The sequence below is a fragment of the Notechis scutatus genome, chromosome Z, assembly GCF_049901735.1.
Source record: "Notechis scutatus isolate UNSWTSFEM ecotype Mainland chromosome Z, rNotScu1.2, whole genome shotgun sequence".
Classification (NCBI taxonomy): Eukaryota; Metazoa; Chordata; class Lepidosauria; order Squamata; family Elapidae; genus Notechis; species Notechis scutatus.
The window spans coordinates 105,759,192-105,782,244 of record NC_142025.1 but is presented as its reverse complement, the minus strand read 5'-3'; the positions used below and the strand labels follow the sequence as shown (position 1 = coordinate 105,782,244).

The window sequence follows — 23,053 nt, the reverse complement described above, 5'->3', positions numbered from 1 at the left end:
AAACAATATAAAACCTTAAATCTTTCTCTAGAGTACCTTAGAAACTACCTCTCCGAAATAGCTTTCTTACAGTAAATTCCACTTGGGTTTAACCAAAGGGGAGTTTTTCTGTTTTAACAGTACAAAGGTATTTTATTTATAAGATAGGAAAGATATGTTTCTAGTAAATTTTATACTTTCAGTTTCTTTGGATCCTGCAGAAGAATAATTTATTGCAAAAAGAAACAAGTAAAATGTGTTAGTCACACTATTAAGTTTTATTTTGATCATTAACCAGCATAAAATGTTAGTACATGACGACAATTTAAAATCATCCTAATATGAGCAGTTTTATGTATGTGTTGTGGGAAAAGTAACTAAATTTCAAAATTACTGAAAAAAAATTACCTGCACCTGTTAAAAGTGCAAGTTCTTCTGATCTTGCCTATTGTTACTTTGCCTAAAATAACCACTGAGAAAAAACTAAGATTACAATGCATTTAGCCTGGTTAGCTAAATCAGTTAGGGTTTTTTTTTTTTTGTATAAAGTAATTCCATATAATTGAAAATCCATTATTGATTATTTGATAGGCTTCATTCAATTACTGTTGTATTTTCTATTTCATCAATTTCATAAAATAGTTAATACAAAATAATGGTTATAAGTTGCATGTACTACTGATATTGAAAATTATGGTAAAATTATTAAATTGCCAAAGAGTATTAATATGTTTAAAATAAAAATAAAAATTCAAATAATTTTAAAAAGCATTTCACAATATATAGTTTCATTTCTCAATATATGCACCTATCTTCTCATTCTAATGGACATAATGCATTGGTATACATTCTGGTGAACTCTGTTTTGTAATTTGGGAAGCAGACATTATACACTGATTCACCAGCCCCACCCTTTCAACTCTAGAATACTTTAACAAGGGCAATTACAAAAGAACAAGCACATGGATTCTTCTAGTGATCAACACTCACTGCCTCTAAAAAAACAATCATCAAGTGGGAATTAATAATAATTTGATAATTCTGATAAAAATAACCACGTTTTTTTTTAAGCCACCAACCTATTATATCTATGGCACGTTCATTTGTTTTCCAGCTACCTGTATTTGTTCAAATAAGAAAAACATAGAATGATAAAAAGGAGTATATGAATGTGAAAATATATATAGTCATAAGAAGAAACATAATTTTAATGATCCATAGTCAACATTTTTACCTAAAAAAGCATTTGCAAAATTTAAAAAAACCTAAAATATAATGATTATTTAACTACAAGTTATGAGATTTTAATATAAATACCCTTTAATTCTGGGTTTCTTCAAGGTTTTTGGCCTTTAAGATAAAAATAATATCAACATTCAGATATATGATGTAGAGTTGTTAAGGATTTGCTACAGCTTTCAACATTTGCAGGATATTTTTAGTATTATTTTTCACATTTTTTTTTGTTGCTTCTAGAAGATTTTTGATGTCTTGCTCTGGGTAAGATAGGCTGAAGGTCTTATACCTATTGCGCCAGTCTGATATGTTACCTTGGAAAACAAAAAACATGAAATTCAGTAAGTAAGGAAACATTTCCTATAATAACATGTTTTTAACATGCTTTCAGTTTATAAGTAAATGTATATCTGTATTTTGTTTGGTACTTTTCAACATAAATTGAATGAAATATAAAAGGAGGTAAAAATCCTTTTACACAATGAGGTCATTTTTAAGGACTTAGAAAAAGGTATTTTGTAAGCATTAGAAAACAATCTTTGGAAAGATTGCCATAGAAAAATAATGTAATAATAATTATATAAAATAGCAACATTTTAATCACTGAACAGGGCAATTAAAGCTATATCCATAATCCAATCCAACCTGTCAATCCAGTTTGGGGAATTTATCTGAATGGGAAATTATCCATCATCAATCATCTTATGAAGCATAGAAATTAGAGGAAAGTTTCTTCACTAAGTTCAGTGTTGCAAAAAAAAAACATAAAAAGATATTAATTTTAATCTTCTTGCTCAGAAACTACAAACTGACTGGCAGGTCAAAGTTATCCCAGAATATAGGAAATAAATAGTTACAAAGTATACTTATTATTTTGCCTAGGGAAGATTGACACATTCATTTTGAAGTGTTTATCAAGAACATGTGATGTACCTCCACAATTCACTTTGTTGAAAAGTGGAAAGTGCATGACAGTTGGACAACCATTGCCTTTGAAGATGTAACAGTCTCCAGGGTTGTCTTTATCCTTGTCTAAATTTTGGGCATCAATTTCAGGAAATGGAAGCTTGTTTTCTTCGCAGTATTGATTTGTTTTCTTGATAGTCTGTAGTAAGAGAAGATGGAAAAGTGATACTTAATAAAATCAATTCAAACTGCAGGATTCTATACTACAGATGAGGTGTATACACTGAGAGGGGTTGTATCTATGCAGCAAATAATAATTATGCCATGTATCAGTAGTAGTAAGTTAAAATACCTGAGCTAAAATAATAACAAATAATATATTAATCATCCTGGTTGGGCTTTCATGGCACACTCAATAATCACATTGTAGTTTAATATATTATGCAAAATGAACTATTATGAAGTGCTGCATCCTAATAAGAAATATTGATCTTGGTTAATTTGTATTGGTTAATCCATAAAAACACATGTTGGTTTGTTTCACAATTTTTGTATACCAGCCCAAATTTAGAATTCTGGACTGTACACAACAAAAATAAAACAAAATACATTTAAAACATATAATTTAATTAAATAATCCTAAACATATTAGAATAAAGTGGTAATGCATTGGATGTCCCAAACCACACTATAAATCAGTCTTAAGTCTTACTGGAATAAATGTCTTCAGGGCCTTGGTGGTATGAGATTTGCAGCCAACTACACTTCTGGGGAGAGTATATTCCAGACATTATTATTGAGAAAACCTGACAGCTTGTCCATGTCCCCCGAACCTTCTAGGAGAAGAGTATAGTAGGCCTTCTGTCAATGTCCAAAAATAAGCAAACAGAATCCTGCATTGTGAGGTGTTCATGATATATTTCACCAAATAAGGCTTTATGATAATGGCTAGCATTTTGAATTGCAGCCAAAAGCTTATTGAAATCAATTATAGTGGCCTTAAAAGAGATGTGATTGTACAATAATGGGTTTTACTAGCTAACATATACTAGTTTCCACACCAGCTGCTTATTGTAAAGTGTCTTCACAAGCTGCATCATGTATTTACTTGTAATAGTTCAATCATAATAAAATCTTCCATTGCAGTCCAAGTAAATACATATAATAGCTAGACTGACCAGTCTCAATTATCTCTCCCAAATATCTGATATCAGAAATTGCACAACTCAAACAGCAGCATGCCACTTTTTTAGACCCTTTCTCACTGACCTCAGCTTGGGAATAAGACTAATTTAACAATAGCACTTAGACTTATATACCATTTCACAGTGCTTTAAAGTGGTGTCTAAGCAGTTTACAGAGTCAGCATCTTGCCCCAACAATCTGGGTCCTCATTTTATGAACCTTGAAAGGCTGAGTCAACCTTGAGCCAGTGAAGCAGTCACTGGCAGATGGCAATCAGAAAAATTAGTTTAAAACACTGTATTTTGACCACTGTGCCACCATGGCTCTTTTAATTAAATTAACATTTAATTGTTAAACAGTTGAGCTACACTGTATTAAAATATGTACGAATTTCTCACCTACTTTCATTGCTTTGACCAATTTATCACTGCAACAATATGCCATTATAGGATCCTATAAGTAGTGTATCTTCCAGTTTCTTTTATTCTAATAACAGCAATATATGTGTATATATTTTCTTAGCACTTTATTCTATATACCTGATGAACTATACTATGATCCTCAAAAATTTAGGACAAAATAAATTGCTCAGATATTCAGGAGTCATGAGATATTTTGTTTTTGCTATAAAAGACTAAATGCAGCTAGCTTTTCATGTTTATTTTGGAATGGCCTTTAATCTATTTTTTGCAATTTTTATGTGATTTGTTGCATTTCTATGTTTTCTATTACTTAACACAGCCATGTTGAATGTATTTTTCAGCTCTCAGTTGCATCACGACATTTTGAAAAATGTGGATCTGGATATGGCAAAGAAGATTTTACCAATAGGAATGGTATTCATACATTAGATACATTTGTGTAAAAAGGAGACCTTAACTGATGTCCTTTCTAAGATATGCAGAACTTTGAGAGGGTGATTCATTTCACTGATCATGCAAGTGATCTGTTGCTGATCTGAAATAGCTCTTGAAAGCAAATATGTGCCCTGCTTTTAATTAGCAAGAGAGAGCAGATATGTCTTATATCTCAATAACACAGGCATGATTCATGTATAAAAGTACTGATCACAAGTTGGGATGATCATTCAAAGAAGATTGGTTGTATATTTTTCTACCAAGAAGAACTGGACTGTTACAAGAAAGCAATTTATGAAACTGAATTGCCTGCAATGTGACAGTTACTATGACTAACTCCTAAAATGCACCATTAAATTTCAGCTTGAAGAATATTGTTAGTATCTCAAAGTACATATATTTATTATAAAAAGAATAAAAAAAATGCCAACATGAAAAACCTACTTCGAAAGGATCTCCGTCACTAAAATCAAAAGACAAAATGAGTTCCACTTTTCTTTCTGGGCGTAAGATAAGGGGGTAAGCAGAATTTATGACTATGCTAGCATCTGCCAACTGAATATCTGTCTTATCAGTCAAGTTTTTGTCCTTCAGGTCAACTAAGGGGGAGAGAACAAAATATTTTCTTTATCACTTATCTAGAAATCACTTTGAATGATTCAGATACATGATACAAACCTAATCTGGAACTGTGGAAATGGCTTGTGCTCCCATCTATCTAAAATTCTTAGCTCTGATAAGCATTATCCTTTCCTCTCTTGGGTAGAAAACAAAATGATTCAAAATAATTGAGAAGTTATCGTAATATTACCCCAATGTTGTCCTTACATTTACAATCACTTCAAAATACTGTATATTGTACCAAATCCTATCAAATGTCTACAATGAACTTTATCTGGTTTTAAGGTCATAAAATGAGCTCTTTAAGATAATTCCAGATACCTATCTAATTCAATGATTAGGAAGCACATAAATGTAGATTTGCCTCACTGCTACTCCTTAAAAACTGATTTTTAAAGCACATCTTTGCTCATTGCAGTAGAACACAGTTATCCAGTAGCCGTTTTGTTAAAATTGTTTATTTTAACTGGCCTACACTTTAAGTGTCAGGGAACTATTAGTTGGCATTTTAAACATGTTGTTCAAATATTATGCTGCCAGTAGTTTAGTGTAGTTGTTAAAATACCAGTCTAGAAATCAAGAACTGATCAGACTTAGGCATGTTTAATATTTAGATGTGAACCACATGGAAATTACTAGATTTTGTAGGTAGGCGAATCATTTCTGAAACCCTGCCAAAAAAACTGTGTGGGTGTAATTAATAGGGTTTAATTTTAACTTAAAGTTATATTTTTCCATTTTGTTCTGATCATAAAAGACTGTCACAACTGAAGATAAATAAATTTAAAGGCATATGCATTCATATATACTTATGTTATTCTTACTGTATTTGTAAGTATAGATGTTTCCCCATTTCCATTTAAGGATGCAAGTAAGAGTTTTGTACATACATTTTATGATGTCCCATATACCTGGAAAATAATAACAATAATATTAATAATATGAAAACAATCCATTTATTCAAATGTTTTTCCATTTAAATGCTGATATCCCATATACATGATCACAATTTTCTAGGGAATCTGTGAGGAGAAATCTTGATATGGTGGCTTCACAAAAAATTAGCCTGAAACTATGGTTAAAAATGTAAAATAACAATAGCAATATACCACTTTATAGTGCTTTACATCCCTCTCTAAGCAGTTTACAGAGTCAGCATATTGCCCCCAACAATTTGGGTCCTCATTTTACCCACCTCAGAAGGATGGAAGGCTGCATCAACCTTGAAAAATCAAAATTTTGTAAATACTTTCCATGTAAAAGAAAGGTGAAAGTATCAAAGTATGTATGGAAAATAATAGTACTGAATATTTAATTAAATGTATTACTTGTAATAGGAAATTAATTTAGTTGTCCTGGTCTGATTCACTAGTTTTTGAGTCTGGCTTTTGACACATAATTCACATTAAACCAGTTTTTGTCTAGAAAAAGCTATTACACCCCATAACCTATTCATCCCATAAATTGGTCAACTTGTTGGTTAAAGTTGAAGCTATTTATCATCCTAGAATATTAATGGTACCATATTTAAGATTTTGAGCATAGAATTCCCAACTTGACTTCTGAATAGTAATCTTCACTGTACTCATTTCCAGTTCATTTATGACTAATAGCAGAAGTTTGGAAACAGAGCAATAATTGTTTAATGAACAGTTTTTACCATTACAAGCATTACTTGTAATGGTTTGTTCCGAAATTCTGGTAGTAACTTAACATTGAAGGTGCTGTAACTTTCTTTGAAGTGAAGGCTGCAGAAAAAGTAGTTCATTCTTTTTGAGTTCAGCAGTGCCCCAAAAAGAAATGCTCTGTCTTACATATTGGCAAAAAAAATCAGAAAATAAAATACAAGCTGAATAGTCAAGATCTTGTTGATGACCCAAGCTCTGTAAAGGACCTTGGAATACTCACCTCTAATGATCTAAGTGCTAGAGCCCACTGCAACTACATAGCCAAAAAGGCATTAAGAGTTGTTAACCTAATCCTACGTAGCTTTTTCTCTGGTAATATCACACTACTAACCAGAGCATACAAAACATTTGCTAGACCAATACTCGAATACAGTTCATCAGTCTGGAACCCACATTACGTATCTGATATTAGCACAATTGAGAAAGTACAGAAATATTTCACAAGAAGAGTTCTCCACTCCTCTACTCGTTGTAGAATACCTTATGCCACCAGACTTGAAATTCTAGAACTAGAAAACCTTGAATTACGCCGTCTTTGGTCTGACTTAAACATGGTATATAAAATCATACATTGCAATGTCCTACCTGTCAATGAATACTTCAGCTTCAACCATAACAACACAAGAGCACACAATAGATACAAACTCAAAGTTAACCACACCAAACTTGATTGCAGGAAATACGACTTCAGCAATAGAGTGGTCAATGTCTGGAATACTCTACCCGACTCTGTAGTTTCTTCCCCAAACCCCAAAAACTTTAACCTTAGACTGTCTACTATTGACCTCACCCCTTTCCTAAGAGGTCTGTAGGGGGCGTGCATAAGCGCACCAACGTGCCTACCATCCCTGTCCTATTGTTTCTCTTATTCTTCTTTTATTTTTCTTATATGTACCCATTTCATGTATTCACAACTATGTATACACTTATACTTATTATCTTGTAAACAATTGGCAAATCAAATAAATAAATAAAATAAATAAATTGGTCAACTTGATGGTTAAAGTTGAAGCTATTTATCATCCTAGAATATTAATGGTACCATATTTAAGATTTTGAGCATAGAATTCCCAACTTGACTTCTGAATAGTAATCTTCACTGTACTCATTTCCAGTTCATTTATGACTAATAGCAGAAGTTTGGAAACAGAGCAATAATTGTTTAATGAACAGTTTTTACCATTACAAGCATTACTTGTAATGGTTTGTTCCGAAATTCTGGTAGTAACTTAACATTGAAGGTGCTGTAACTTTCTTTGAAGTGAAGGCTGCAGAAAAAGTAGTTCATTCTTTTTGAGTTCAGCAGTGCCCCAAAAAGAAATGAAGGTAACCATACAATCTATATATTTTAACTGAATCTTAATTGGTTACAGATAATATGCATTTGACTACACACCAATCAAATATGCAATTTCCTTGTCTAGCTGCACTGTAAAATGCAATTTTATTTAAAAAAAATCAATAGTCATTTTTAGGGCTAAAAATATTTGACAAAGATAAAACCTGTTTTAATAGTTCATTTTTCATAGCAGAAAACTGCAGATATGCATTAAAGGTTAAAGTTATGTTTTATGAATTTCTTTTAGCAGCTGAATGTGGCAAGGTCATCAGAATGGCAGAGCTGTCAATAAACTTTTAAAAGAATAATTGGCATGTTTGAAATGGTGATATTCTGATCTTTATCTTCCTTTTTGTTAAACAAAGAAATTTATCTATTTATTAAAGTTCCATATATAGCTAAATAACCATGTGACTGTGCAAGGATTTAATTGAAAGATTCGAGGCAAAGACAATTCAATCATCTCATTTAGCTAGATTATTTAATATGTTGGGTGGGTGACTATAGATTGATTGGAGAAAAAAAACTTCTTGTACATCAAAGGGAGAATTTAAATCAAATCACTTTGGTTAAATAAACTAAAAAGAGAATAGAATTATATCTTTCCTGATCCATCCTATTAATTTTAGCTCTCTTTAAAAGTCTCTTTTCCAGACTTTCCAAGCAGATGTAGTCTTTCACACAATTTCTATCCATTCAGAAATATTTATGAAAGTCTTTTCAGGACTTAAGGTGAACAGCTTACATCTATTATCTAAAGTAGATATGGATTTAGGGAGTTCCAAGTTACTTCCCCCAATTTAAAACAAAGAATGAAAAAATTAAGGAAACTTACTCAAATAACAACAATGATGACATTAATGTATATATGATACCTACTTGTTTTAAGTTCTTTGTGATTGATGATTACTTTTTTTTCAGCTGTGCAAATACACAAATAATTTAAAAGAAAGTTAGATGAAAAGTTAATATGTAGTAAAATGATTCTGCAAGAAAACAATTGTATCATGGTTCTTGTACAAAGAACATATTCTAACTCTGTATATTCTGGGCCACCCCCATAAAAACTAGCTGATTGACTTTGACCCAGTCTCTCTCTCAGCCTAATTTTGCAGCATTGTTGTTGTTAGAAATATAGAAAACAGTATTACATATGTCCATCATTTTTTAATTATTTATAAAGGGGAGAAAATATTATTGCAATAATAAGAACAATAAGAATAATTTAAGCACTATCAAACAAAAGGGAAGGAACTGGTCTATAGGAGAGTTTTAAAATATATACATTGTGAATCATATTTACCTGTAAATTCTAAGTGTAAGGTCTCCACCAGTTTCAAAAAGTGTTTTCCATTTTCAGTTAGGTCTAAAGAATAATCCATTTCCTTCAGGGTACAACAAAAGTTGTAGGTATCACTGGATCCATTGTCTTTTTAATATAATTGGAGATGAGAAGAATTGATTAAAACATTAAACTTAAGATGCCATAAGTTCAAATCTTTGGAACCTCTGCTATTCATATTTCTGAAATTGCATACCAGATTATACTTTCAAAAGTTCTTCCAAATTGAATTTAGTGAAATCTTAGTTTATAAAACAGACTAGAACTAAAATAGATGCATGAAGAATAAAGTTAGCAGATTATTAGCTGGAGGATTTTGAGACTCATAAATCCAATAATACTGTATAAAGATGGCAACCAGCTATGGAAGGCTCAAAGGTATCTGTGATGGATGTCCAAAGTGTCTTGATTCCATTGGGGACCAAAATATCAGTTTTTAAATAAGATTACGCAGTCTTGCCTTTTTGGGATCTCCCCCACCCAGGAAGCACTTGAATTATTTCAATTAATGAATCAATCCACAAACATGATGAACGTAATGATACTTTGCAAGAGTTCAAAGATCTGAAAATGTATAATGAATAGTATTGGCATTAGTCTGTTAGTCTGAACCATATTTCCTTTTCTTGTTATCACATGGATTCAATTTTTTGGCTTACTATTATTTTCTATTACTATATAGAAAAACAAAACTTTGCACTTTGCATAATGCTGCCTATTTCAAAAGAGAAACAGAATAGGTAGGATTGTAGACATGCACACATATATTTTAATTGCCAATTATCTTTTTTTTTTTTAGTGAAGACACAAATTTTGAAACTCTAACAAGTATTCTGACTCAAAATTCAATCTAAAGCTAAATGAAATGGACAAGAAATCCCTTCACTTTTTAAACTAAATACACACATCTAATTCTACAAGAGAATTCACTACTGTTTTCCTGCTGGCAGGAATTTGTCTTCAAGTTATACATCAGAAGTAGAAGCCACTACTGAAATCATGATGAATTTCTGAGAAACAGAAAAAACCTAAAACCTACTATTCTTTAAGATCAACTTACTTTCTAGGAAACTTACTTTTTAGGATTTCTGTAATGTTTGTGATATACTTCTTAACATCTACATGCATTTTATTTTCCACAATACATATTTGGTTTTCCATAATATGCTCAAACAATTGTGTTGTCTCTAAAGCAACTTTACAGTAGTCACAGGAACATCTGTATTCTTCAAAAATAGAATGACATTGTTGAATTATTTTTATACCTACAAAGTGAGTGCCCATTTCTTAAGATACAGCATAAAAAGGCTTGCCCAATTCCACCCAGATTTCAAGCTACAGTTCAGACAATCACACATTACTTTCTTAACAAGTTGTCCCATGTTTGTTTTTGAGTAATTGAAAGGTCATATTATGTTTCAGAATGAAAGGCAGTAGATTGTAAAAGTAGACTGGCTATCACTTGAAGCAAAAGGAAAAGCTTTACCTCTTGCTGGAAAGAACAATTTGGAATGTCATTAGTGAATTAAAGACTACCTGAATAGCCATCCTATGCCTAACAGCTGTATGCTTCCTTGACAAGGTGTTTAAAGTGTAACAATATGTTTTTACCTTTAAGGCAAGGGTCTTCAAATTTGGCAAGTTTAAGACTTGTGGACTTCAACTCCCAGAATTCCTGAGCTAACAAGACTGCAGGAGAAATTCTGGAAGTTGAAGTCCACAAGTCTTACAGTTGTCAAGTTTGAAGACCCCTGCTGTAAGGTAATGAGACAGAACATTTCCTGTTAAGACATTGACATCATTTTGGAATTTTCTCTGGTGTTTGATTAGCTGGATGAGAGTTTTGTGCATGTGCAAAACATTTTCTAGCATCTTCAGGTGATGACAAAAAGTAGAGTTTGGAGAACACATACTGAAAAAAATCACTGTATCTGTTTGTCTTCTATTGTCTTTATCAATCTTTTCTGGTAACCTTATAGTTTCCTAACTTTGGCCATGGCTGCTTTCTCACATACGTAGCTTTTTCTCTGGTAATATCACACTACTAACCAGAGCATACAAAACATTTGCTAGACCAATACTCGAATACAGTTCATCAGTCTGGAACCCACATTATGTATCTGATATTAGCACAATTGAGAAAGTCCAGAAATATTTCACAAGAAGAGTTCTCCACTCCTCTACTCGTTGTAGAATACCTTATGCCACCAGACTTGAAATTCTAGAACTAGAAAACCTTGAATTACGCCGTCTTCGGTCTGATTTAAGCATGGTATATAAAATCATACATTGCAATGTCCTACCTGTCAATGAATACTTCAGCTTCAACCATAACAACACAAGAGCACACAATAGATACAAACTCAAAGTTAACCGCACCGAACTTGATTGCAGGAAATACGACTTCAGCAATAGAGTGGTCAATGTCTGGAATACTCTACCCGACTCTGTAGTTTCTTCCCCAAACCCCAAAAACTTTAACCTTAGACTGTCTACTATTGACTTCACCCCTTTCCTAAGAGGTCTGTAGGGGGCGTGCATAAGCGCACCAACGTGCCTACCGTCCCTGTCCTATTGTTTCTCTTATTCTTCTTTTATTTTTCTTATATGTACCCATTTCATGTATTCACAACTATGTATACACTTATACTTATTATCTTGTAAACAATTGGCAAATCAAATAAATAAAATAAATAGCCCCCTTTGAGTCTGACAACCAATAGGATATATTTCTTGCAAGGTCCAAGAGAGGGTATAAATATATCTCACTTTCCACTACATGTGGTAGTCATCTACCCAGAATCACACATGCTTGGTGGTTCTGCTTCATCATTAAACCATCCTTCCAAGCAGCCTCCATGTTTTCAGTGTCTTTCTTCTCACTTGGAACTGAACCCAGATGGACATTTCTTCCAACACATGTAAGAGGGCATAAGAGTACATACTGTATGTCTGAAATTAATTTATTCATTGGAAAGTAATTTCCCTTCACTTTGCATTTGGCAAAATCTGTAGACTGACATTGTCCCAACAGTACACATATCTTTTAAGGAAGAAAAGTTTTTTTAAAAAGAAAAATATCTTTTTTATCTAGCTCTTCTGGAATCCTTTGCTCAATTGGGCCACATTCCAATTTCTGATAACTTTTTTTGCATCCAATATGAAATATACAATACCTATTAAAACTGTCATGTCTTCTTTGAAATTTGCAACAGCACTTCCCCATAATCCTGAAAGAAAAGAAATAGTTTTCTAGAAACTTAGCAAAATATGCAAGCATATGTTATGTCAGATATCATGCTTAAATGAAAGGCTACATTACATTTTCTGGATCAATGTGTGGGTCATTGCCTCCCAAAAGTAAGACATAGTAACTGGAACACAAATAAATACAATTCTGTTCTAGTTAAAATTAAACTTTACCATCAATAAATATAGTGAATATAATTATTATCTAATTACATATTTAATAATTTTGCCTCTTGGTCATATTGAAAATAACAATTTGGTCATAATTTGGAGAGTTCTCAAGTGAGATATACATTTGTATGTCTCATCTGAGTTATTTGTTATTTTAATCTTTCCCATCACCTCAAGTCAAATGTTTTCTTACCCTAAAGCATTCTGGGAGCAACTGATGTGAGCCTGCATTCAGAAGTATGATAGGTGGATTTCCAGACTCAAAATATACATTCTTTCATCTCATTCAAAACTGGTGTAGGCATGACTCTCATAAATAGAAGATGCATTGAATTCCATTTCTTTTGGCTTATTTTCAAGTACAACGTGTTTTATATCTCTATAAAAAAATAGTGATTCTACATGGAAATATAAATTTGCTTATAAGGATAGTTCCTTTTTTTGACATCACAATATCTTATTTTTCTGTTTAAAAATCACTGCTTGTGCTTTATACAAGATAAAAATCATAACAGATACATGCTTTTGTGGTATTTTGGATTTCTTAATCTAAAAAAGTTATAAACTATAGTTTATAAATTGCATAGTACTGTATTCTATAAAATGAAATAAATCATAGCTATAAATGTAAAGTATTAGAAATAAATGAATGTGTGTGTGTGTGTGTGTGTGTGTGTAAGGGTTGACACCTTTAGTCACCACATGTCTCAATATTATACATCTGGAAAATGATGCAGCAACAATAATTTATTTCATTATAGTTCATCATACAGTCATTTGAATGTTTAGACTGCATGCATATTTATCCACCTTTCAAGTCCCTCCCTAATCCTAACTGTGGGATAGACAATTTTTGTTATTTAATGAGCACTGTCTCATAACTTTCCAAGTAAAGCTGCCTTTTGCAATTGACTGATGAAGATTTTGTCAATGCTGACAGTGTTTAAATGATTTAAATAGTGCTCCAGATGTTTTGGGATTGTACCCAAGTGCCATTTACTCTCTTTTTCCACAATCATTCTACTTCTATTTGCAGATCTTTGCATTTTGTGATTTTCTCGTTTATCTTCTATTCTGCTGTCTACAAATATATTATTATCCAACAATATCAGCAGGATATGAGACCTCCGTCTATCACATAGAGTAGAGGTTAGGGTTTTATATTTTACCTGTGAAATATTTGGTTTTATATTTCACCTGTGCACTTACCCTAACCCTAACTTATTACAGAATGTTAAAATAGGAGATGGAAGGAACTGGAAAGAGAACAATGAAGAAAGAGAACAATGAAATTGGTAACCTTATATAATCCCTTAATGCTGTCATTCCCCATCCCTTAATTTTATAATAAGATTTAGGAGTTTTAGTACAAGTCTAGAAATATGTACTGCAAAGTAAATATCTATGAGTCCATAATCTTCCTAATTTATTCTCAGAGATGTGCATATTAAATTGCAGATTTATTCCAATACTACTGCACAATAGTATATCTTTTCTTGTATGAACCATTATATTTATTCACATTTTACTTTGGTGTTTCAATCTCCATCTACTTCCCAAAGATCCTAACATAGCTGCAAACATATCAGTAACCTTGCACAATTTATATATAGTAGTCTGTCCAATATTCCAATTAGAGTGAAGATTCTATGTAATGAAAGTCCCCTCCCAGTCTGCATATTCTACATCAGTATATCTCTATCAAAAGCAATGCTACCTCTCAGATAAGTCATTTTCATTTCATTCTTCTTTTCTTTCAGTTCACCATTCTCAAACTTGCTTCCAAGGAAAGTCACATCCACAAATTCTCCAGGGTTAAAGAATCCAGCCTCATGTGGTGTAAATTCAAACCAGATATCTTTAAAGAGATTGAAAAATTACAATTTGAAGATGTAAGAACTACTGTTACAAAGCAGAGTATCTCTTTTCATCCCCTGTTATTGTATGAAGTTTGGTGTCATTTCTTACAGGTTATCTTCCTTTTCCAAAAATTTATTTAGCAGCCAATTACAATCAACTTTCAGGTTTATGACCATCAGTGCATCCCTATGATTACATTATCAGAACTTGGGCACTTGGCAATCAGCATGTATTTACAACAGTTGTAAAGACATGTGATCATTCCTTGTGAGCTTCTCAGCCAGCTTCTGACAAGAAAATATAACAGTGGAAGCTGGGTTTGCTTAATAACAGCATGATTCCCTTTACAACTGCAGTGATTCACTTAACAACTATGGCAACAAGATCATTAAATTGGACATGACTTATTTAATATATATATATTCACACACACACAAAATCCAGCACGTGTTGATTTCAAAATGAAAGTTGTGATAAACATAGATAGATCTTAGTGTTTACCTGAATGGATTTGATTTGCAGCAGCATCTAATTTGGTTGCATCTACTGCTGCATAGATTGGGTAAGGCACTATCCCATTCTTACAAATCTTCTGTTCATCAGACAGATGATGATCATCCAGCTGTTGAGAAAGAAACTCATAAGCAAATAATCCAAGCCAAGTTACATATCAGATGTAAACTATATGGGCTTAATAAGCAGTTTGGTATATGTGAGTTCTGGGATACTGTGAGTCCTAATCCTGCTTTAGGCACAAAGTCAGCTGGGTAATTTCTCTCAGCTCTGGGAGGCAAGAGCAAACCACTTCCAAAATCTTTCCAAGAAAACAGGGCTTGTCCAAGCAGTGACTGGAAGTCAACATTGAATTGAAGGCACATAAGCATTTGTGTACATGCATACACACAGACACAAACTAAGAAGGGAAAGAATCAATCCTGGAAGTATAAATCATGTGATAAATTACTTCAATATGCAACTTAGAACATTTGATGGCAAAATCTCTTCCACACAAAAAACAAGCACAGTCTGAAGGAAACATTAGTTTTCCTATTAATACAAAAGTCAACTTTAAAGAAAGGATTTTAAACCAGTAGGGAAGAGTCCATGTAGGGAAGAGTTAAGTTTTACAAACACTATTGTTACACTAATCAGTCCACTCAATTGAAGCTACTATGTTAAAATAAGAAAGGGAGGGAAATCTCTTTTATCTCATTTAACTTCACAGACAAGTGATTATTCCTGAGAGTCCAATGAAAATTTTATATGCTTAAGGATACTCACTACTGATACTGCTTGAGGGGAGGGGGAAGCTGAGAAATTTGAGTGGGATGGAGTGGCTTGGTGTGGTGTGGCATGGAATGGAATGGAATGGAAGAGATGAGTTGGGACTTTCCACCAGGGGTGGGATTCAAAATTTTAACAACCAGTTCTCTGGATGTGGCTTAGTTGGTGGGCGTGGCTTGGTGGTCATGTTATTGGCTGGGCGTGGCCAACTCAATATCACTCACATTGAAGCACGCATCTCCTCACCTGGCCTCTCATGATTGTGGGGATGCTGCAACAGTCGTAAGTGTGAAAAATGGTCATAAGTCACTTTTTTCAGTGCCATTGTAACTTTGAATGGTCACTCCACACAAGCAAAATACCAGCAAAGGAGGGGAAAAAAACCTCCAGAGAGGTTCCAGAGACAGGAAGTCTAGTCCTGCCAAGAATGTAATAAGGGTTAACAGAGAGGCAGTTTCTGTAAGCAACACCAGAATGTTTCCTTCCTGCCTTCCTTACAGGATTAGGCCAGTAATTTCTTCTAACAACCGGTTCTCTGAACTGCTTAGAATGTTAACAACCGGTTCTACCAATAGGTGTGAACTGGTAGAATCCCACACCTGCTTTCCACTCCACAGTATTAAATACAATCTCACGGGTTCTATTTTTATAATAATAATTTTGTTTTCTTCCATAAGAAAGTAATTGTCCATTATTCTCCCTACCTACCTACCTACCTATCTAGCTAGCTACCTAGCTACCTCCCTCCCTCCCTCCCTTCTTTCCTTCCTTCCTAAAAGAAGTTGTGGCAAGTGTAGTGAAAAAATGGGTTATGCAAAAGGTATTGCACTATTGTTTCTTGAGAAGATCTTCATGTTTGTTTCTTAAATTACTTAAAACAGTTGCAACATCCATCATATTTCTAGGAAACAACAAAATATTTATTAAAAGGAACTCTTTATACTCACTTCATGCATTATTATGTAAACTACAACGATACCCCAGAAATCAGTTAAGGAGTATGTGTCATCTTTACTTGACTCAACCAGGCTTTTTAAGGCTTTGTTCCAGTCCCTGTGTGGATTTACCAGTTTGTGACACAGCTTATCTTCCAAACTTGATAGCTGTTTTCCCCATTCTTCATGTTCATAAATGTATGACATACACCTTGGAAATAGATAAAACTGTTGGCACAGCAATGGTAGAGGACCCCAACCTGATAACAAAGGGTTAAAAATGCACATTTCCCAACTTTTCCATTTTGCCTGAGATAGTAGCAGGCATGTTTCTGCCTGGAAAAATATGTCCCAGGATTTCCCAATAATTCTTTTTAGTTCCTAGTTCAGGAACAGAAAATAGTGGTTACCAGAATTCTGAGCAGAATGTTAAAAAAAGTTGGCATGTGGGCTTGATGTATGTCTCATTGGGAAAAAAAATAGGTCATGCAAGAAGTTTTTTGTTTTTTTTTCATCTGGATGGCTGTGGGAGAAATTAAAATTATATATAAAACATATAAAACTACTGGCCAAATGTTTAAGGTTGGTTTACTCAGAAGCGTTGCTTAGTGAAAAAGCAATTTATTTTCAAGAATTGACAAATATAATTTTAAATATCAAGACATTTCAAAACTCCTCTCTTCTTCCAGCGATGGCTCTATCCTGTCAAATGCCATTGCCCTGTCATGGATTCACCCACCTACAGCCTGCAGAATTGGTAAAGGCAATTTTATCCGCCCCCTTGCTTTATGTTCAGCTGCTATGTCTATAAATGTACAAATCATCCACCAATATAACTTATTGCCACTTACCATGTAGAACCTGACACTCCACAAAGATACATCACTATATCTAGCAGATGTTGTTCCTGCAGCTCTCCCAGTATTCCCTGCAGTGCAATCATAGCCCTCAGGCCCCCACCTGAACCCACTTTATCTAGTGTACCTTATAGAGAGAAATAGAGAGAGAAATATCCACCGCTATGTAGGATTGAATTCACAGCCTCCTGATCATGAAGTGAGATCTCCACATCTAGGCTATTGCACCAGTCTATCTATTTAGATTGGGGGGGGGGAGCTTTTGGAAATATCATTTATGACAGCATTAAAAATCTGTCGATTAGAACCTTATTTTAGATCTAATATAATGTGTCTTTTGTCTTTTGAAATTTAGCATGTCATCTTCCTACCACTTTTTCTCTTCCATTTCTATCTATAAAATGATCCCGTTCATGTGCAACTAATCACTAAAAGTTAAATTTTTATTATAATAGTAACAAAATGCTGAATGAATACCACTGCTTTTTATACCACAAATTCTTACTCAAACTGTCCTCAAATACTTATCAATATATAATAATGTTTGTTACTGTGGCTAAATGTATTGTTTGAACCCAAATGTTATAGTTTGTAAAATATCTTAGCATGTTGTGTGAAACCAGCTATTATTACATGATCAACAAACTGCCATGAAACAAGTCATGATTTAATACCTTGTATGACTTCAGCACAAAAATACACTTTTTTCAATTATCAAGCTGCTGTTGAAATACATTCGACATTCATTCAAATATTTTTCATTGTCTCCTATTTTTCCAATTCATTCTTCCTTCCAATCTCTCATGTGGATCCATTTATTTCTGCCCTGCTGTGGTCTACTTTCTTGCTCTCTACTTTCCTTTTTTAAAACCAGCTTAAATAAACCATAGTTCAACCAATGGCAGATTTTCAACTCCAGGCAGGTTTTAAACCACTGCTAGAAATGTTATCAACAATGGAGCCATTAGTTTTCTGCTTTCCCTATCAAAGAGCCATATGCTGTATAACTCCACTTGTGCCTCCAAACCCTAGTTGTAGCTCATAAGGCTCATTTGCTTCTGAGTTCTGTTTGAATGTGAAAAAAGTGTTTACAATGATTAACTATGTAGTATGTTGTTGTTGTTTAACTTAAATTAAATCAACATTAAATTAAAGCAAATTCTGACTCTTTCCCTCTCCCAACATTCTTAGCATGTCATTCAAATATCATGTTTGAAAAGAAAAAAGAGGCTGCATGTCAGTATAGAGTATGGATTTTTACCATGGAACATTCAATATTAAACTTCTGAAGTCCTTTTTTCACTGAGCATTTTCTTGCCTCTACAATTTGTTTTTCATGATTTGATATGTCTCTGGAAATTCGGATAAGGTGACTATTTGGAAAGAAACACAGAAAAGCAGAAATCACTTATTGTTCAAACACTTCTTTAACAACAGTTGAAATCTTGACGTTACCTTTCGGTCCCTTAAAGATTTCAAATGTTGTAAATGCAAAAAAATATAATTGTAAAGAAATAGAGGTGGTTTTTTTTTCTTTGCTTGCATATCCTGTTATTAATAAGTTAGAAACAAAGATTACATTCTTAATTGTTTTCTAAATGATTATATCTGCAATTTCAATTTTTTTAATTTTCAGAAAGCATATGTCAAGTCTATACATAAACATATTGTAGTCAAGCTAGGAAAATTGAGGTTATTGGGACAATGTCTGAGAACATAGTGGTTTGTAAATTGAAAAGAAGAAAGAGGAAGTATAATTGGCAAATATCTTATTTGTCATCATCAAGAGAAGGTGTCAGCCAGGTAGCAGAATACAATATTAATTTCCTTATGTTTGATAATATAAGCCATTCATGTATAATAATGCTAATTAATCAAAATTAATCAAAATGTTAGTGACACTTTGTGGACATATTTTATTGAAACCAAAAGTCAAACGAATTGATAGAATCCCTTATCTGACAGACTGACTATATAAAAGCTAATTGTAATTTAACACATTCCTCTGAAATCTGGATAGTAGGTTTATGACTGCCACTTTGATGGAGCAAATTAGCATTAAGGTTTATACCTGCAGTGTCAATAAATAAAAAACAAAAGAGAAGATTAAAATATTTTCTTTACCTGTTGGTGGAAGCTGACAGTTTAGAAAATTTGTCCTTCATTGAGAGAAAGAGGGGTAGGGAGAGGGAAGGAGGAAGGGGGAGGAAGAAAAAAATAGATTTTATAAATTTTGCACAGGCAACAAATTCAGTCAAATTTTATACTGTTCAATTTACTCCTGGCAGTGCACATTTGAAGGACAGCAACATCTTAAATATCGTTTTACATGAAGAAGTAGATGCTAAGTATCACAGAGGGGCCAGTCTCCCAAGACTATTGGTATTCTTTTTTCCATTGTAATATGCTTGCTTTAGGGCTACAAAAGAGTCAAAAACTGATTCTCATTTTCAGCAATCATGATTACAGGAAACTCTGAAAGTTGCAATAGGAAATGTTGAAGTCACATACCTCACTTTTATTGCTTCATGCTGAAATTTACTTAGTTCTGAAGACAGTAAACAATTACATATTTCAGGTAATAAGAAATAAATTTTACATAGATTCTTACCATTTTTTCTTCTCCTTTTCTTCTTTGAATAGCTAAAGTTTTCAGATATTTCTGTGGGAAAGAAACATTTTCAGAATTTTTATTTATTTATTTTATTTATTTATTTTTGTCAATTGCTTACAAGATAATAGGTATAAGTAAAAACATAGTATGAATACATGGATACATATAGGAAAAATAAAAATAAAAGAAAAGAAACAATAGGACAGGGATGGTAGGCACGTTGGTGTGCTTATGCACGCCCCCTACAGACCTCTTAGGAAAGGGTGAGGTCAATAGTAGACAGTCTAAGGTTAAAGTTTTTGTGGTTTGGAGGAAAAAACAGAGTCAGGCAGAGTATTCCAGACATTGACCACTCTGTTACTGAAGTCGTATTTCCTGCAATCAAGTTTGGTGTGATTACCCTTGAGTTTGTATCTATTGTTTGCTCTTGTATTGTTATGGTTGATGCTGAAGTATTCATTGACAGGTAGGAGATTGCAATGTATGATTTTATATACTATACTTAGATCGGACTGAAGGTGGTGTAGTCCTAGGTTTTCTAGGTCTAGAATTTCGAGTCTGGTGGCATAAGGTATTCTGCAATGAGTAGAGGAGTGGAGAACTCTTCTTGTGAAATATTTCTGGACTTTCTCAACTGTGTTAATATCAGATACGTAATATGGGTTCCAGACTGATGAGCTGTATTTGAGTATTGGTCTAGCAAATGTTGTTATATTATCATTGTTTGTTGCACAGTCAGCTACATGTTTAGAATTGATTTAGTATTTTTATCTACCATTGAGTCTTTCCCAAAGTCCTGGGATAGGGAGATGTTGCTTGATGATCTTAAAATATCAGGATATGAACTCTCCATGTGAAGCTGCCTTTTGCAATTGATTGTGTGCAATTGGTTGTGTCAATGTGGGTGTTGTTCAAGTGTTGCTCCAGATGGTTTGGGATTGCATCTAAGGTGCCTGTTATTATCATGTTTCTCACAAAATAAGGCCGGGCCTTATTTTATTTTTTGAGCCCCGAAAAAATGGCTAGGACGTCTTTTGTGGGGTGAATTAATTTCTCCCCCCCCCCCCGCGCACCAGCGCCGTCTCCAACAACAGCATCTGAGTTGCTCCCACTTTTCCCCCGTCCCCATAACAACAGGAAAAAAAGATTTTGAGGTACCTCAAAGATTTTGAGGTACACCGCACTGTGTTTTGGTGGAAGTTATGGAGGTGGCTTTCCCACCCGAGAAGTGGCTAAAATGCTTCCACGGTTCCCGCCACTGCTGCCGCTGTTATTGGAGACAGCGCTGGCAAGAGAGGGACAGCTGCAGCTTTGCCTGGGTGCTTGGAATGCAGGAATGGGCTGCACACCGGGACTTTTGCAAACTTGCAGAGCCCGAGGCTGGAGCACCAAGGGTAGCAGCAGCAGAGATGCTCGCTCGGCTCTTCTCACGCCCACCCAGCCACTCAGGATTAAACCAAAATGCAGCACGCGGCGCTCCCAGGTACCTCAAAATGTTTTTTTCCCTGTTGGTACGGGGACGGGGGAAAAGCGGGAGCAACTCAGATGCTGTTGTTGGTGACGGCGCTGGTGAGAGAGGCGCCAGCACTGGTGGGAACTGTGGAAGCTATGGAGGCCTAAGAAGCGGCTGAAATGCTGCCGGACATCCATGCCGACGCTGCCCACCTGCTGACCCGGGTAAGGGAGGGGTAAAGGAGCTCTCCATGTTCCACCATGGTGTTAGGAGCAGCTGATGGTGAGGCGTAGCTGCCTGCGGGGCACTCCTAATGGCAAGTTCCCCCTGCCTCCCCCCCCCCAATTTTGCATGTTTTAAACTAGGCCTAAATTTGGGGGGAGGGGCTTAATTTCATTTTATGCCTAGAAAACATGCTGGGTCTTCCTATTGGGGGAGGGCGTATTGTTGGAGAAACATGGTATTAGTACTAACATGGCTTTATGTTGTCACAGTCATTCTATTTTATTTGCGAAATACTTTGCAATTTGTGATTTTTCTTCAGTTCTTTTTCTTGTATTCTGCTATTCCAGATATTATCAAGTCCACTATCCAGAGGTTGTTTTTGTTGTCATTCTTATCAATAATTATTTAATCTGAGATGTTATATGGTGGATGCTTATTATTCTTTTTTAATTGCACTATTTTTAATAATTGAATAGCTGGGATTTTGTACAGGGAGTATGAAACCACATGCAATTGTATAATTTAAACAATGGAAAATTTTACTGCATTTCTTTCTTTCTTTCTTTCTTTCTTTTTTTGGTGGTGCTATTTTTTTTTATTTTTTTTTTAGATGCCAGAAATAGAGTTAGTCAGCACAGCCCTATTCAAATAGATAGAAATAATTTTGGCTTTCGGGGAGAGAGTTTTTGAAGATTAAAGTAGTTACTACTTTTAGTATTCAGAAACCTGTCCATAAGCTTAGCATGGTGTATTTCACCAGTTTCCACTGAAAACTTACATCCACTGAAGTCTTACATTACACTACACACAATAAGAAATACAAATAAAGAATAAAATATGGCAAAGATTACACTAATGGATATACATATCCATAAATGGACATACCTCCAGAGCTCCTTCCCTATACATGTGGATTATTTTGATGGAGCTGGGAGTTTTTAAATAGCAAAAAGTGTGACTTAAATGTAATAAAAAAATTTCATTTGAAAATCCCATCTGTAAGGAATTAATCTAGTCTACTCACCCACTATCTTGGAGCTACAGAAAAAATATCTGTATTTTGTAAACCCAAAGAGATGCAAGTGAAGGTATAAAACAAGTTGATGAATATTTGATATTATTACTAATCAGCATTTATTTTACAATTAAAGTTTCTATGAATACTTTTCAAGGGGTCATAGCTTTGTAAGGTAAAGGTAAAGGTTCCCCTCACACATATGTGCTAGTCGTTTCCGGATCTAGGGGGCGGTGC

The 23,053-nt window shown here is 34.1% G+C and overlaps 1 protein-coding gene across 1 annotated transcript; it reads right to left on the bottom strand.

The window, feature by feature from the left end:
• Window positions 1-305: 305 nt before the first annotated feature.
• Window positions 306-18,245, bottom strand: LOC113426288 (cytosolic phospholipase A2 gamma). The gene is made up of 13 exons (XM_087945930.1): window positions 18,212-18,245; window positions 17,504-17,636; window positions 16,665-16,863; window positions 14,935-15,055; window positions 14,291-14,431; window positions 12,330-12,383; window positions 10,230-10,418; window positions 9,115-9,240; window positions 8,691-8,732; window positions 5,609-5,695; window positions 4,608-4,762; window positions 2,149-2,320; window positions 306-1,529 (listed from the first exon to the last, which is right to left on the bottom strand). Exons 1-13 carry the CDS (start codon window positions 18,243-18,245, stop codon window positions 1,378-1,380), a joined length of 1,605 nt encoding a protein of 534 aa, XP_087802056.1. The 3' UTR covers window positions 306-1,377.
• Between the last annotated feature and the right edge of the window lie 4,808 nt (window positions 18,246-23,053).

Bases quoted from the DNA above. Each gene is read 5' to 3' on its own strand.
- LOC113426288 (XM_087945930.1), bottom strand. From the start codon at position 18,245: ATGTATTTCAACAGCAGCTTGATAATTGAAAAAA. The intron at 15,056-16,664 runs GTGAGTATAAAG...CTTTCTCAACAG, and splicing joins TTTACATAATAATGCATGAA to CTGGATGATCATCATCTGTC. The intron at 2,321-4,607 runs GTAGGTTTTTCA...CTCTTACTACAG, and splicing joins GTGACGGAGATCCTTTCGAA to ACTATCAAGAAAACAAATCA.